We start from the raw sequence: 14,649 nt of genomic DNA on the forward strand, positions 1-14,649 counted from the left end.
TTCTGTGTCTTCCTCTCTCTCTGGCCCTCCTTGCTCATGCGCTCTCTCTCTTTCTCTCTCTCTCTCTCTCAAAAATAAACATTAAAAAAATTTTTTTTAATGTATTAATGTTCCTGCTTGGGGTTCTCCATCTGTTTATCTATTCATCTGTTTATCTGTTTATTTCCTTCCCTTGTGCTGGTTATCTTCTCTCCCTCTTCTGACCACATAGCTTGGGAACCTATAGGTAGCTGAATATTGTTTATTTAGTAAAGCAGTTGACAGATATTAAACTAGCTATAGGTACTTCATTTTTATTTGCTAGTTATTGTTTCTTTTAGAAATGGTATACACACATACATATATGCACATAGATTTTATTTCTAAGTAGACGTTGAACTAATTTACATTCTAAAAATTTTATTTGAAAATAGCACAATTGAAGGTAGTAAAGAGACTCTCTTTCTTACTGTCTTTTCTGTAAGCCTCTTCTGAAGTAAGACTACTTACTCTGCTCTACTAATCTTCTAAAGTGTCACACTGATCTTGTGGTGGTGCCTTGCAGAGAAGGCACTGAGCATCTGAAATAAAAGAGCTTCTTAGGAATTTGAGGTGAAAATGCCAAAGATTTTCTTCCTGTACTTAATCACCCTTCTTACTTTTTCCCCTTAATTGTAGGGTAGATGATGTGCCTCCAGGAATATCTCTACTTCCTGATAATATTCTGCAGGTTCTAAGGATCCAGCTACTACAGTGTGTTCAGAAAATGGCAGATGGGTTAGAGGAACAGCAACAAACTTTGTCAGTTTTGCTCGTCAAGTTCTTCATTATTCTTTGCAGGTATCTGTATAAACAAACTAGCTATCTGTTTTAAATAATTATCAAAAGAATAATGCATTTATTATTATTAATGGTGTTTATTGCTCATTTGGAGCTTTAAAGATTGCGTGCACCTTCTGTGAAAGGCTTTTGATTTATTATATTGGAAAACCATTTATTTGTTTGTTTATTTATTTATTTATTTAGTTAGTTAGTTAGTTAGTGGGTTAAAGTAGGCTCCATGCTCATTGTGGGGCTTGAACTCACAACCCGATACCAAGAATCACATGGTCCACTGACTGAGCGAGCCAGATGCCGCTATTGGAAAGCCTTTTAGTTACCATACTTAGTTGTACAGAGATTCAGCCAAGATTAAAAAAACAAAAATTGCTGTAAGGACAGTGATGGGAGTTTTTACCTAACCCAAGAATTTGTTGCACCTGTATTTTCTGTGTGGTCCTCATCTGTAAACCATACATACATTTTTAGTGCTGTGCATTATCATTTGTGAAATGTATTTTTCTAATCTTTAATTTTATAATTTTGCCAAAGAAAGTATAATTATTTTATAGCCTATATTTTCCGAGTTGATAGCTGATTAGGTCTGTGGTACTTAAATTTTGGTGTGTATAAGTATCAACTGGGAAGCTTAATAGGAATACAGAGCTTGAGACTTACTAATGAAAATTCTGACTCCAAAGAGTTTAGGCAATCTAATTTTTCTTGAATTGAACATTAACCGGCATATATAAATTTAAGAACGGTTGGGTTAGGGGCACTGTATGCCTCCTCTCTTGTTTTTGGAATACATTTCTTATAGTATGTACTGTTTTTTTAATAAATATTTTAGAGTTAATTAGTAGTCAAACAGGGACTTAATTTACTGTGCATTTATTCACCTTTCCTTCATTGTTCATTGCATTTGATTGCAGGAATCATGGAAAAATTGAGTAATTATTGCTAAAACGTTTCTTTCCTAATTTAGGCTCTTCCAGAACTGTAGACACTTTGCTGATTTTGTGCTCTTTATCATCCTTAAAATTTAGAAAAATAATACAAGAATTAAAACAGTTGAGGAAAAAGGGTTTACTTAGGTGATAAGACATGAGTTGGTGTGTTGATTTTTGTCCTGTTAACTACTTAGTACAATTTTAAAGAAATCAGATATCCTGTAGATAAATAACTGTTTCTCTTTTGTTTCTGCTTTGTGATATTTTTCAATTTTTCTATAATAAATAAATGTTGATCAGCATGTACTTCTTAAATGTTTCTGCTTATAGTAGTAGTTAAATGTTGCATGAGGTGTATTTTACAGTTTTAGTGGGAAAGCAGTTATATAACCATATTGATTTTAAGTTTTAATAAATGTCATTTACATTTCATTTGCCAACATGTATTTTCAAAATTCAGCTTGAATACATGAGCATACATTTTTCTCATTATTCATGTGTAATAAATATTCTTTGTTTTTCCTCACAGAAATCTGTCTAATGTGGAAGAAATTGGGACTTGCTCTTACATTAATCATGTCATCACTATGACAACACTCTACATTCAGCAAGTAGGTGTGAATTAATATATTCCTTTTGTTGCTTTACTGAGAGTAACTAGGTTTTCCTTTTTTCTTTAATATTATAATCAGTAAAGTTAAATGTTTTTAGAGGAGGTAATAATTGAGAAGAGAATTAAAGTTACCATTAGGAACTATATATTTTAGACATCTTAAAACACATTATCTAAAAGAGAAGCAATTGTTAATATATTTTATTTTAATCAAAAATTACTGTTTTATAAATGGCTTTTTACAATGATATAATTTGTCAACTTATGTATTATTTATCATCAAATATTCCTCTTACTGAAAACATATTCTTTTTTGCAAAGATGATTGGGTATCCATTTGAAACTCTTCCTAGGCCATATTTAACATTTGAAGGGCTATATCTAGTCCATATGATTAACTGACTCTTTAAATTCAGTTGGAACTTAGGTTTATTTGAATAAAAATGATTTATTAGATGATCAATGAAAGGTGTTGTCTTTTAATGATGTAGATAAGAATGTTAAGCAGTTTTAACATTTTTAACTAAATACAATTTTATGTTTAACTCTACTTTCAGTTAAAAAGCAAAAAAAAAGAGAAGGAATTGGCAGATCAGACATCTATTGAAGAATTTGTAATCCATGCATTGGCATTTTGTGAAAGTTTATATGATCCATATCGGAATTGGAGGCATAGAATTTCAGGGTATGTCTTATAAATCATAATGTTCACTTAAAACCTTAATGTAAATATATGTAATTCTTCAATGCAGGTCTTATTCTCTATGAAAAAAATTGGTAAGATGTGTATAAGAGCCCTATCTCTATCTCAGATAGAAAGCTATATTGGAAGTAATGAATTAGTAAAAACTGCCACTTCCAGATAAATAATTTACTCAGAATTTTTATTTTGTAATGCAGTTGAATGCTAATAATCAGATAGTGGCAGAGGGGTAGAGAGAGAGGGAGACACAGAATCCGAAGCAGGCTCCAGGCTCTGAGCTCTCAGCACAGAGCCCGAAGTGGGGTCGATCTCACGAGTGGTGAGATCATGACCTGAGCCGGTCAGATGCTCAACTGACTGAGCCACCCAGGCGCCTCTCCAGGTTCCACTTAATATTCACTATTGGTGAACCCAACAGTTGAGTACCTGGAAAAAGAGAAGTATTGTGTGCAGAGTGCCTGTCACAGCCTTACAAAACAGATAGAATATAGGATGATGGGTTTGCAGCTTAATGACAATAGTTAATGACCAGTTCAGGGCTCAAAAAGAAGAGTGCTCCATTTATAGTCTTTCTACTCATTCATCACTTTGGTTCTTGACTAATCAATGTTCTTTCCACCCCCACCCCTCCTACCACCAAAAAGGCTTTATTACATACAGAGAGGATGAGTTCATTCCTTCTTGGCTGCTGCTTTCCTCATGGCTGCCAGGTTGCTCATCTTCTCTCTCTTCCTCTTAGGGTGTGTGTGTGTGTGTGTGTGTCTCCCTACCCTTTTCTTTTAAAAAAAAATTTTTTTTTTAATGTTTATTTATTTTTGAGACAGAGAGAGACAGAGCATGAGCAAGGAAGGGGCAGAGAGAGGGAGACACAGAATGTGAAGCAGGCTCCAGGCTCTAAGCTGTCAGCACAGAGCCCGACGCGGGGCTCGAACTCACAAACTGTGAGATCATGACCTGAGCTGAAGTCGGACGCTTAACCAACTGAGCCACCCAGGCGCCCCTCCCTACCCTTTTCTTGATAAACCTGAGGGCATTCTTGTCCTTGGAGACCTTGAGCAGCTCTATGGCAGCAGCTGTGCCTTGGCTTGCTCACATTCTTAGTCACTTTGTGGCCTTTGTTGAGGCCCACGTCTATAGGGTGGCTGCTGCTCTGCAGTACTCAAGCCAGTGTTCTCTCTATTTTGACATTTATGCCAGGGATTGCTTAAGAAAATGGCATCTCTTGCTCTCACTCTTGGTACTTCTGCATCTTCCACCTTAGATATGTTAGTAATGGCAAATCTAAGATAACGTTTTAAGTTTTGAAACAATGACAGTTTTTCTTTGTAAACAGCAAGACATATACAGAAAGAGGAACATAAAATCAGTCTGAAAATGACAGGAGAGGTTTTTAAAGGAATCTTAAGAACAAAATAAATTTAAGTTGGGAGAAGGAGGGGCGTCTGGGTGGCTCAATCTGTTAAGGGTCTGCCTTTGGTTCAGGTCCTGATCTCACAGCTTGTGAGTTTGAGCCCCATGTTGGGCTCTGTGCTGACAGCTCAGAGTCTGAAGCCTGCTTCTGTTCCTGTGTCTCCCTCTCTCTCTGCCCCTCCCCTGCTCGCTCTTGCTCTCTCTCTCTCTCAGAATTGAATAAACGTTAAAATAATTTAAAAATAACAAAGTTGGGAGGAGATAAGATACAAAAAAGTAGATGTGACAACAAACTAAAACAAATAAAGTTGGTAAAAGAAAACAAAAACAACTTTTGAGAGCCAACAACAAGAAGAAATTTAAATACGTAGCATAGAAAGAGAATTCTACATATATAAGATGACAACAGGAAGAGGAACAAAGAGTAGGGGATCAGTGGTGGCATTCATGAGTGTGTGTGCAATATACATGCCAGGAATTATGCTGGAAACTGTCCATGTATTATCTCTAATAAATGTAATAACATTTTGCTACTAATGGTAGGAACTACATTAGAGGTAGATGGTAAAGCAGAGGTTCAGACTCCGCTTACTTTGACTTTGATAGGGAAATGAAACATACTGCAAATAAATACTGGAATTAGGAAAAATCTATAGCTCATGGGAGATCTATATGAGGGAGCTATAGCAGTAACTTATACCTTATAAATTAATCTTATTCTGAAGTTAAGTGGAAACTTGGAATGTATATATTTTCTTATTTATTATTTCTGTTTGTTGCTTACAGAGGCATTTAAAATACCTTGTTTCATAAAATATATAGATTTTTTTCATATCTCCATATGCAATTTGATTTAATTGAATAGATTTGATTAATCGATTGCTTCAGTTTTGATTCTGTTTATAGCATTTTACTGATTTAGAAAGATTTTGTCAAGTGTAACTAAAATAGGTGTAGGGAAAGAATTCTTCCCTGAAAAGGACTTACTTAATTCAAGCATTTATGTAGAAGTATATTTATCAAGTTTCTACTTTGTGCCCAGTGTAAGTTTAGTAGGACTCATTACCTGCCCAAAGATAAAAACAAGTTAATTAGATTTAGTTATGCCCTGGGGCTCCTACTGGCCAAATCTAAGACAATGGATACATGAAAATAATTAATTGTTGTAAAGAATTATAAACTGACTCAATTGGTAGAGCCTGTAATTGTTGATTCCTGGGTTGTGAATTTGAGCTCCACATTGGGTGTAGTTGAGTTTACTACTAAAAAAAAAAAAAAAAAAAAAAAAAAAAGAATTGGGGCACCTGGGTGGCTCACTTGGTAAGCGACTGACTCTTGATTTTAGCTCAGGTCATTATCTTTATCTTATGGTTGGGAGATGGTGCCCTGTATTGCTTTCCCTGCTGAGTGTGGAGCCTGTGTATGGTTCTCTCTCTCCCTCTACCCCTCTCCCTGCCCCCCCACCCCCTTAAACTAAAAAAAAAAAACAAAAAAAGAATTATAAACCATTCAGAAAAAAAGGAATTAATGAGTCCATACCAGTAATAGATGATAAGTAGATGATAAGTAGGGTGGATGGAAGGATGGATGGATGGATGGATGGATGGATAGATAGATAGATAGATAGATAAAGGGAGAAGGGAGGACACTTGTTTATAGTAGAAGGCCAAGTGCCAATTAGTAAATGTATAAGGGGTGTTGGGAAAAAAATCAGCATTTTACACAAATTATAAGGGAAGATATGGATCAGGATGCTAAATCTAGGGAAGTTTTGGTAAGTAGCATGATTTTTGCATGGTTTTAAAATGCTTCGCCAAAGATTACTTCTTCATTGCAAAAGAAAAATTAGTAATTATTTTGTACAGTACTGGATAGTACATTGACTGGATTATCAAAATTAACATCAGTGAGAAGCACATGGATATCTGGGCCTCCAACTGTGGTGCTCCAAGGACACGTTATTGCTTTTATAGTATTCCAACCAAGAATGCATAATCTGAATCTAATTGAATGGAAACATTAAGGAAACCCAAAATGAAGAACATTTTAATGAATAAAAGGAGGGAGTGTGGGACAGCATTCTTTAAAAATATCATAAATGTTTCAGGTTGAAGGAGGGAAAAAAGCCATGACAGCTAAATGTAATATCTGGATAGGAAGCTATACTAAGAGGGGGAGAAAATGCTATTAAGGATATTCTTTGGTCATTTGACAAAACTGAATTATGAATGGTAGGTAAATGTATTATGTTACGTGTATAGAAATTTATAATTATACTGTGTTATTGTGTAAGATACTATCCCTTTTCTTAGCAAGTATTCACTTAAGTATTCACAAATGCCAGAATGTACATAATTTCCTTTTAAATGCTCTGAAAAATGTTATATGTGTGAATATATGTATATATAAATATATGTGCACTGTATATATGGGGAGAGAGTAAGCAAATGATAAAGCATTTGGGATAAAATTTTAACAGTGAACCTGAGTAAGATATATTTGAAGTTCTTTGTACTGTTTTTATTCTTGCAACTTTTGTGAGAGCTTGAATTTATTTCCAGATTAAAAGTTTAAAGATTAAGAAAGATAGTTATGTCCTAGGCATGATGGCAGCACAAAAAAGAAGCACAAAATAATTGATCAAAGGACATGAACTTAAAAAACTAAGATGCAAACTCGTTTTGCAGTCCTTAGAAGATTGGTATGTATTAGCATGTCCTAAGTGCTAGATGCTTGACCCAAATATCAGATAATGATGAAACAAGTAGGCTGTGTTCTAAAAATGGTACAAGACTAAGTTCATTTTTAGTTCTTCTGTCTTATCCTATTGAAAACATGTAGTGCAGACTACTCATGCTTTAATGTTTTTGTTATGTATAATGGTTTTCATCCCTTTTATTTATGTTAACATATTAAATTTTGCTACAACAATAATGGGAACTGTATGTTCGTAGTTACATTTAATACAGCGCCTTTAGAATGAGTCATGAATCACAAATTGTGGGAGTATATTTTTATTGTGTTACTAAAGTGACAGCTTTTATTGTTTGTAGCATAGTAGTTGGATAGGATATTTGGATAGGATATATCCAGTCTATTAGTTCATACCATAACTTATAATAAATAGGCAAGATGTAAATAATCTCATGGAAAAACCTAACTGAAAGGTAAATCATCCTTTTAAAATTAATTTTTCGGGGCGCCTGGGTGGCGCAGTCGGTTAAGCGTCCGACTTCAGCCAGGTCACGATCTCACGGTCCGTGAGTTCGAGCCCCGCGTCAGGCTCTGGGCTGATGGCTCAGAGCCTGGAGCCTGTTTCCGATTCTGTGTCTCCCTCTCTCTCTGCCCCTCCCCCGTTCATGCTCTGTCTCTCTCTGTCCCAAAAATAAATAAACGTTGAAAAAAAAAATTAATTTTTCTATCACATTACTGAGTTTTTTTTAAAGGCGTGGCTAAATTTTTAATTTGAAACTCTAGTAATATTTGTGTTGTCTTAAAGGTATACAAAAAAATCTCAATAATAGTATTATTTAAATAGAAAGATCCAATAGTGTTTGAATTTAAAATAAATACAGGGGTGCCTGGGTGGCTTAGTTGGTTAAGCATCTGACTTCGGCTCAGGTCATGATCTCACAGTTCATGAGTTTGAGCCCCATGTTGGGTTCTGTGCTGACAGATCAGAGCCTGGAGCCTGCTTCGGATTCTGTGTTATCCTTCTGTTTCTGCCCCTACCCTGTTCACGCTGTCTCTGTCTCAAAAATAAACATTAAAAAAAAATAAATAAATACAAAATGTGATAATTCTTCTGCCTTCTCCACAATGAAAATAGGCACAGATTTGGAAAGCAGTGCAGTACCAGATGGTGTCTGATATGATTTCTAGTAAATCTGGATCTTAGAACTCTTTACTCTGCCATTACTGAGTCCAGCTGTGCCTGTCTTACTGGCTTTTTCTGTGGTCAGTTGACTTTTCTTCCTAGCTTTGAATATAAGGAAAGTAATTCTAATATCTCAATTATGGTTGTTAAGAAGAAGTCATCTTAATCCATTGCTTTATCAGTAGATCATATTTAGATGTATGGAATTTTCTCTGTGGCTGTTTTTCAAAAACTTTTCATTTTTGTTGTCTTTCTCTAACAATGTTAAGAGTTTTTTCAGGGCATTAAAAAAATAAGTTTTTTTATTTTTGTTTTTTTAATTTTCAGCAGTTTACCAGTTGGATGTATCATTGTAACAATAGCCTTTATACTCCCAAACCCACACTGCATTGTCCATCTAAGAGACTCATTCTGTGTTGAAATGTTCTTGGTAAAAGCACATGCTATTTGTGTTGGCCCACCGAAGTCTGTAGAAAATTTTCAGCCATCAAGACTACTGGAATTATCATTAAAATAAAAATTAATCCCAGCCAATACTAGATCTACATACTTAAAATGGAAGAAGACCATGGCATGGATTCTTTGTGTCCAGATGAAATTTCAGGAAGTGGCAAAGCGTGGCCTGATTTCTGATGAATTTAGCTTGTACTGTGGTAATAAGCTCCACAGCCTTAGATGTCAGATTAACAGTACTGCTGAACAAGTTCTTTTATAGATTGGAGATTTTATTTTATTTCAGTTTATTTATTTTGAGAGGGAGAGAGAGAAGGGGAGGGGTAGAGAGAGAGGAAGAGAGAGGATCCTAAGCAGGCTCCACACTGCCAACACAGAGCCAGACGTGGTGCTTGAACTCATGAACCATGAGATCATGACCTGAGCCCAAACCGAGAGTCAGACGCTCAAATGACTGAACTCTCCAGGGGCCCCTACAGATTGGAAATTTTATTAAAAAAAATTTTTTTTTTACTGTTTATTTTTGAGAGAGAGAGTCACAGAGCGTGAGCGGGGAGAGGAGCAGAGAGAGAGAGGAAGACACAGAATCCGAAGCAGGCCCCAAGCTCCAGCTATCAGCACAGAGCCTGACATGGGACTCAAACCCATGAACTGAGATCATGACCTGAGCTGAAGTCAGATGCTTAACCAACTAAGCCACCCAGACGCCCCTACAGATTGGAAAACTTAAATGCCTAGTTCCTTTTTCTATTTCCAGTTGTTTAGAGACTTAACCTGGCTGCTATGTTTCACCATGAATCATTTAAAAAATTTTTTCTTAATTCAAAAGAAGAAATCCTTTCATTGGTGAGCATTTAAATTATTGGCTAGACTTCCTTTTCAAGATTATGCCAGTCCTAGAGATGTATTTTTCAGTACCTAAATAAAAAGTAATATACTAAATTTATATTGTTTCTGTAATTATGCCATCTCTACTTGCTCATGTTATAATTTATTATTAACTTCTTTTTAATAATAGACGAATCCTTAGTACTGTGGAAAAGAGCAGACAGAAATACAAACCAGCTTCTCTCACAGTGGAGTTTGTCCCTTTCTTTTATCGTAAGTATTAGTCCTAATTTCTCTTTGATTTTGATGTTACTCTGATCATTATTTATGCTTAAATTCTTTTTCTGATTGTGCTTGATTCAGCTTTGTGTATTTGTAAGATAAAGATTGTAAGGACCTATCACTGGAGTACTTGATTTGTATTTTGCTGTGATTAGTGTTCTTCCTCTTACTTAATTTACTGTTCTGAAAGTGTTTTTATTTAGAGAAGAGCTTAATATTTTAATGACTGTAGTATAGAACTTCAGAATTTTTACAGAAATAGAGGGGCGTGGACGCCCAGCCAGTGCATGACCACTGCTCAGGAGCCTGAAACCAGGGCCTCCTGCCCAGGTGATAAATACCTGGCTGGGCTGTGAGCTGGTGTTGGCCGTGGGGATGAGGCCTTCCTTTTGCGATTGGGGCTTTTCAGAGCTTGAGTGCAGGCTGGGCCCAGGCTGCGTTTCAGGGAGGGGACCAACAGGTTTGCTCACCCCACAGGTGGATGGAGTAAGGGCAAAAAGAGCTTTGCATTTTCCTTCTCTTCCACCTCTGATACAGAATTGGATGCGGTGGTTGGATTTTATTATCATGGATTAAGAGTTCAGCTATTAAAGAAAAATTTTATGAACAAGCACTCCCAGGAATTTGAAGACATGGGAGAGAATAAATTCACCTGCACACCTATTTGTTTTTTTGTTTTTTTTTTTAGTGTTTATTTATTTTTGAGAGAGAGATCAAGTGCACGTGAGTATGAGTGGGGGAGTGGCAGAGAGATGGGAGACACAGAATCCAAAGCAGACTCCAGGCTCTGAGCTGTCAGCACAGAGACCGATACTGGGCTCAAACTCCCCAGCCATGAGATCATAACCTAAAGTTAAGTCGATGCCTGACCAACTGAGCCACCCAGGCGCCCTATCCTACCCACCTATTTGTAGTGAATACAGTTCTTTGGTAGAAAAGTCAGATTCATGGATTTAACATGGGGACTTACTTGCACAGCAACATTACAGTACCATAAAGATGAAGTGGCTGGTGACATATTCAACATGCTGTTCATGTTTATGGATTTTCTGGCTTTTAAAGAAATGTTTCTGGGCTATGGAACAGAAGGAGAAGGCTGGGTACTGGGTTTAAGCAGTGGTTTAGTGGTGAGTTTGTTGTGCAAATCATCTTCTTTGCCAGCTTCCCAGAGCAATCTGAGGCCCAAGGGCCCACCTCTGGGCGATGAAATCTTTCTAGATTGCCAGCTCACTAGACTAGAGGAGGCTAATGCTAGTATGATGTTTCCAAGATGAAAACATCTTGGAAAGACTGACTCTGTTCTGTAGCTGTTCATTAATGTTAAGTATTGGTGGGTCAGAAAGAAAATTACCTGACCCTCCTGGGACCTTTTTCTCCTGAAACACTCTCTTGTATTCGGTGATCCTGTTACTTTTTCTGGGGTAGACACCTCTCTCAGAGGCTTTTGAGTCAGGCTCCTGTAGAGCAATCCCAAGGCCAGCATTCTACCTGGGGGACCCCTTCCCCAGCATACATGTAGGTGCGTCAGCATTTGAAAAACCGACCGTCACCAACTCTCTTTGGCCAACAGTTTTTGCATTTCCCACTAGGCGTTTTGTACACTAAGCTTTTTATATTCATCAACATTTCAGTCCTGTATCCTTAATGGGGTTTTTGACTAGGAGTATTTATCCAGGGTGTTACTCAAAGCCAGCTGCCCATCTTGAAATTTCTGAAGCTCCTACTATCACAATTAATCTTGACTATAGGAATCAACTAAGAGAGGTGTCCTTTACCCAAAAGCTACATGTGAAAATCAATTTCTCATCTTAATATTTGCTTCACAATCTTCTGCTAGTCCTGATATAGTTTCTCTGTTTCTTGAATTCTCTTTTAAGCATTTTTGAAAAAAAAATTTTTTTTTTTCAACGTTTATTTATTTTTGGGACAGGGAGAGACAGAGCATGAACGGGGGAGGGGCAGAGAGAGAGGGAGACACAGAATCGGAAACAGGCTCCAGGCTCTGAGCCATCAGCCCAGAGCCCGACGCGGGGCTCGAACTCACGGACCGCGAGATCGTGACCTGGCTGAAGTCGGACGCTTAACCGACTGCGCCACCCAGGCGCCCCTGAAAAAATGTTTTTAAGAAGATGAACATTCAGGCTAACCTAGTGGATGTAATGTTGGAACTGCCATGATTACCCACTTAAATTTCAAATTATAATATGCTGTGTGCTTTTTAGTTGTTAGTACTATGAAAGCCAAAATCCTTTCTGTCTTCGTGTTTCTATTTTATTTTTTTATTATTTTTAATGTTTATTTATTTTTGAGGGAGAGGGACACAGAGTGTGAGTGGGGAAAGGGCAGAGAGAGAGGGAGACACAGAATCCAAAGCAGGCTCCAGGCTCTGAGCCGTCAGCACAGTGCCCGATGTGGGGCTTGAACCCATGAACCATGAGATCATGACCTGATCTGAAGTTGGATGCCCAACCGACTGAGCCACCCAGGTGCCCTGGTGTTTCTATTTTAGTGAACACCAATGAATGTGTACTTATGCTGAAAGTAGGCTAAAAGGTATCTTTTTCTTATAGCAAGTTAAGGTTTGCTAAAACCCTTTCTGTATAAATCAGTTCATTAGGTTTTCTGTTGAGGTAAGGAGTTCCTTCTTCCTATCAAAATCTACTAAGATGGTTTCCATGAGTGTAAGCAGTTCAGCATCAGTAGGATATAGAGAACAGCTTTACTGGTCATTTGTTTGCTTTCATTCAGTACAGTGGTTGAACATTACTGACCAGAAAACATGATGTTACGTCTCTAGAAAGAGGAAAAAACATAGTAGTTGAATTCCCAATGTGTTAACTTTCTCTTTCTAGCTATATAAGGTTACATTGATTTATTATTTGTTACTTTTTAAATGTATTAAAAAGTAAAAATAAAATTCTGAACTGACTTTTCATTTGGCTGTTCTGGAAGGATGAGCTACAGGTTATGTGTTTTTTCTGTACTGATGTGGCACTTATTGAATACTTTTGTACCATGAGTTAAAAGAAACTTAAGAGAATTGGCTACTCTATGTGTGTCCTATGTGGACTTTAGTTTTCTTTCTTAAAAATGATTGTGCCATAGTTCAAGAATATAGAAAATACTGCAAAATATATAAAAGGAACACCTTATGCTTCCCACTCATTTGTCAGATCTTAATATTTTGCCATATTTGTTTTGGTTCTCTATTCTTTTTTTCCTAAGAATTAAAACAAGGCAGAAGTAGTCCTTTGTTTGAGTGCTTGGTGAAGATGATTGCAGTGCCCACTCTGTTTGACCACCAGTAGCTGATTTCTGGATTCTCTTTTTTTTGTTCACATACCTGCCCTTACTATATTATCACACTGTATTGATTATTGTAACTTTATGCCAAGTCTTGAAGTAATTCCTCAGCCTTGTTATTTTTCAGAATTTTCTTGGGTATTCTGAATCCCTTACATTTTTATATACATTTTAGAAGCCAATTTAATTTAAAAAAATGGCTGATTTTTAATATTTTTACAAAAAGCCTTGCTGGGATATTGTTTGGAATTGTATTCAATCTATGGAAGCATTTTAGGAGAATTAACATCTTAAGAATACTGAGACCTCCAATTCATGAATCTGATAGATCTCATTATTTTTTTGTTACTTGTTTCTTCAATATTTTATAGTTTATAGCATGTAGATTGTGCATATATTTTGATAATTTATCCCAAAGAAGTTATCACAAGTACTTATAAATATAAAGGTCTTTAAAATAAACTAGACTTTTTAAAAAGTGGGTTTTATTTTTATTGCCTGTCTTTGATAAAGACATGTCTGTCCCTTTCTACCAATGGTAGTATTCCTTGACTTTCCTTCATAATATTTCTTGCCTGCTTTGTCAGACGCTAATAAAACCACTCCATCATTCTTATGATTAAAGTTTACATGGTATATATCTTTTTATATCCTTTATATGTGTTTTCTGTGTGTCTCCTGTGGCTGAGTAGAAGTCTGTCATCTTGCAGCTCAGTGTCAAATCTGATAGTCATTCAACTTGAAACCTCTTGGTAGGTTTTTGCTGGTCTTGTGGGATTTCACTTTGACTCACAGTGAGCCCTGTATTTCTGGAGTACTTTCCCTGTATAGCCTCTTCCACTCCAGTACTACTTCCCAAATTCTAGTTGCCTAGGCCTCCCCAAACTTTATCTCCTAAGTCAGCAAATAGCTATATTCTTTTAGGGTTCCCCTTTTCTTGGTAGTTGTCAGAACATGTCTACAACAGGAAGCTGAGATAATCCTTGGGCTCACTTTGCGTCTATTGAGAGAAGGAAAATTTCTAGGATGTATAAATTTCTACTTATTTTGTCTAATTTTCTAGTTATTTGTAGTAGGAAGCCACATATAATGACAGTTATTCCAACATAGCAGGAATCATTTAACTTTTTAAATGTAAATTGCTATCAATACATTTACCTCAAAGCTGTTTCTTATTGATAATGTTTGTTATGTATAAAATTGGAAATAATTCTGTTGTTACAGTCTTGTCTGTGTATGTAATGATACATGCAAAAAGATATTCATTACTGGGTTATTTGAATATTAAAGAAGAAAATCATAAAAGTTTATCAGTAGAGAACTGCTTAAGTAAATTAAGGTACGCCATTGTAATGGTCATAAAAATGAATAAGGAAGATGTGTATGTTAAGATGTAATAATACCCAGTGTATATTATGTTAAAACAAAAAAA

At 36.3% G+C, this 14,649-nt stretch overlaps 1 protein-coding gene and 1 pseudogene across 17 annotated transcripts in view; one reads left to right on the top strand and one right to left on the bottom strand.

Moving 5' to 3' along the window:
• Positions 1-14,649, top strand: part of NBEAL1 (neurobeachin like 1) — a 178,289-nt gene that overhangs the window by 31,281 nt on the left and 132,359 nt on the right. For 16 of the 17 annotated variants that reach the window (XM_045480816.1, XM_045480823.1, XM_045480827.1 and 13 more), the window contains 4 exons: positions 658-819; positions 2,278-2,359; positions 2,919-3,046; positions 9,823-9,905. In XM_045480816.1, coding sequence (XP_045336772.1) covers positions 658-819; positions 2,278-2,359; positions 2,919-3,046; positions 9,823-9,905 — 455 coding nt within the window. Of the gene's footprint in view, positions 1-657; positions 820-2,277; positions 2,360-2,918; positions 3,047-9,822; positions 9,906-14,649 lie in introns of those variants that run through there. The other variant, XM_045480828.1, reaches the window with a different exon arrangement.
• On the bottom strand, positions 3,701-8,839 carry LOC123599773 (annotated as a pseudogene).

This window comes from Leopardus geoffroyi, chromosome C1 (genome assembly GCF_018350155.1).
Source record: "Leopardus geoffroyi isolate Oge1 chromosome C1, O.geoffroyi_Oge1_pat1.0, whole genome shotgun sequence".
NCBI lineage: Eukaryota > Metazoa > Chordata > Mammalia > Carnivora > Felidae > Leopardus > Leopardus geoffroyi.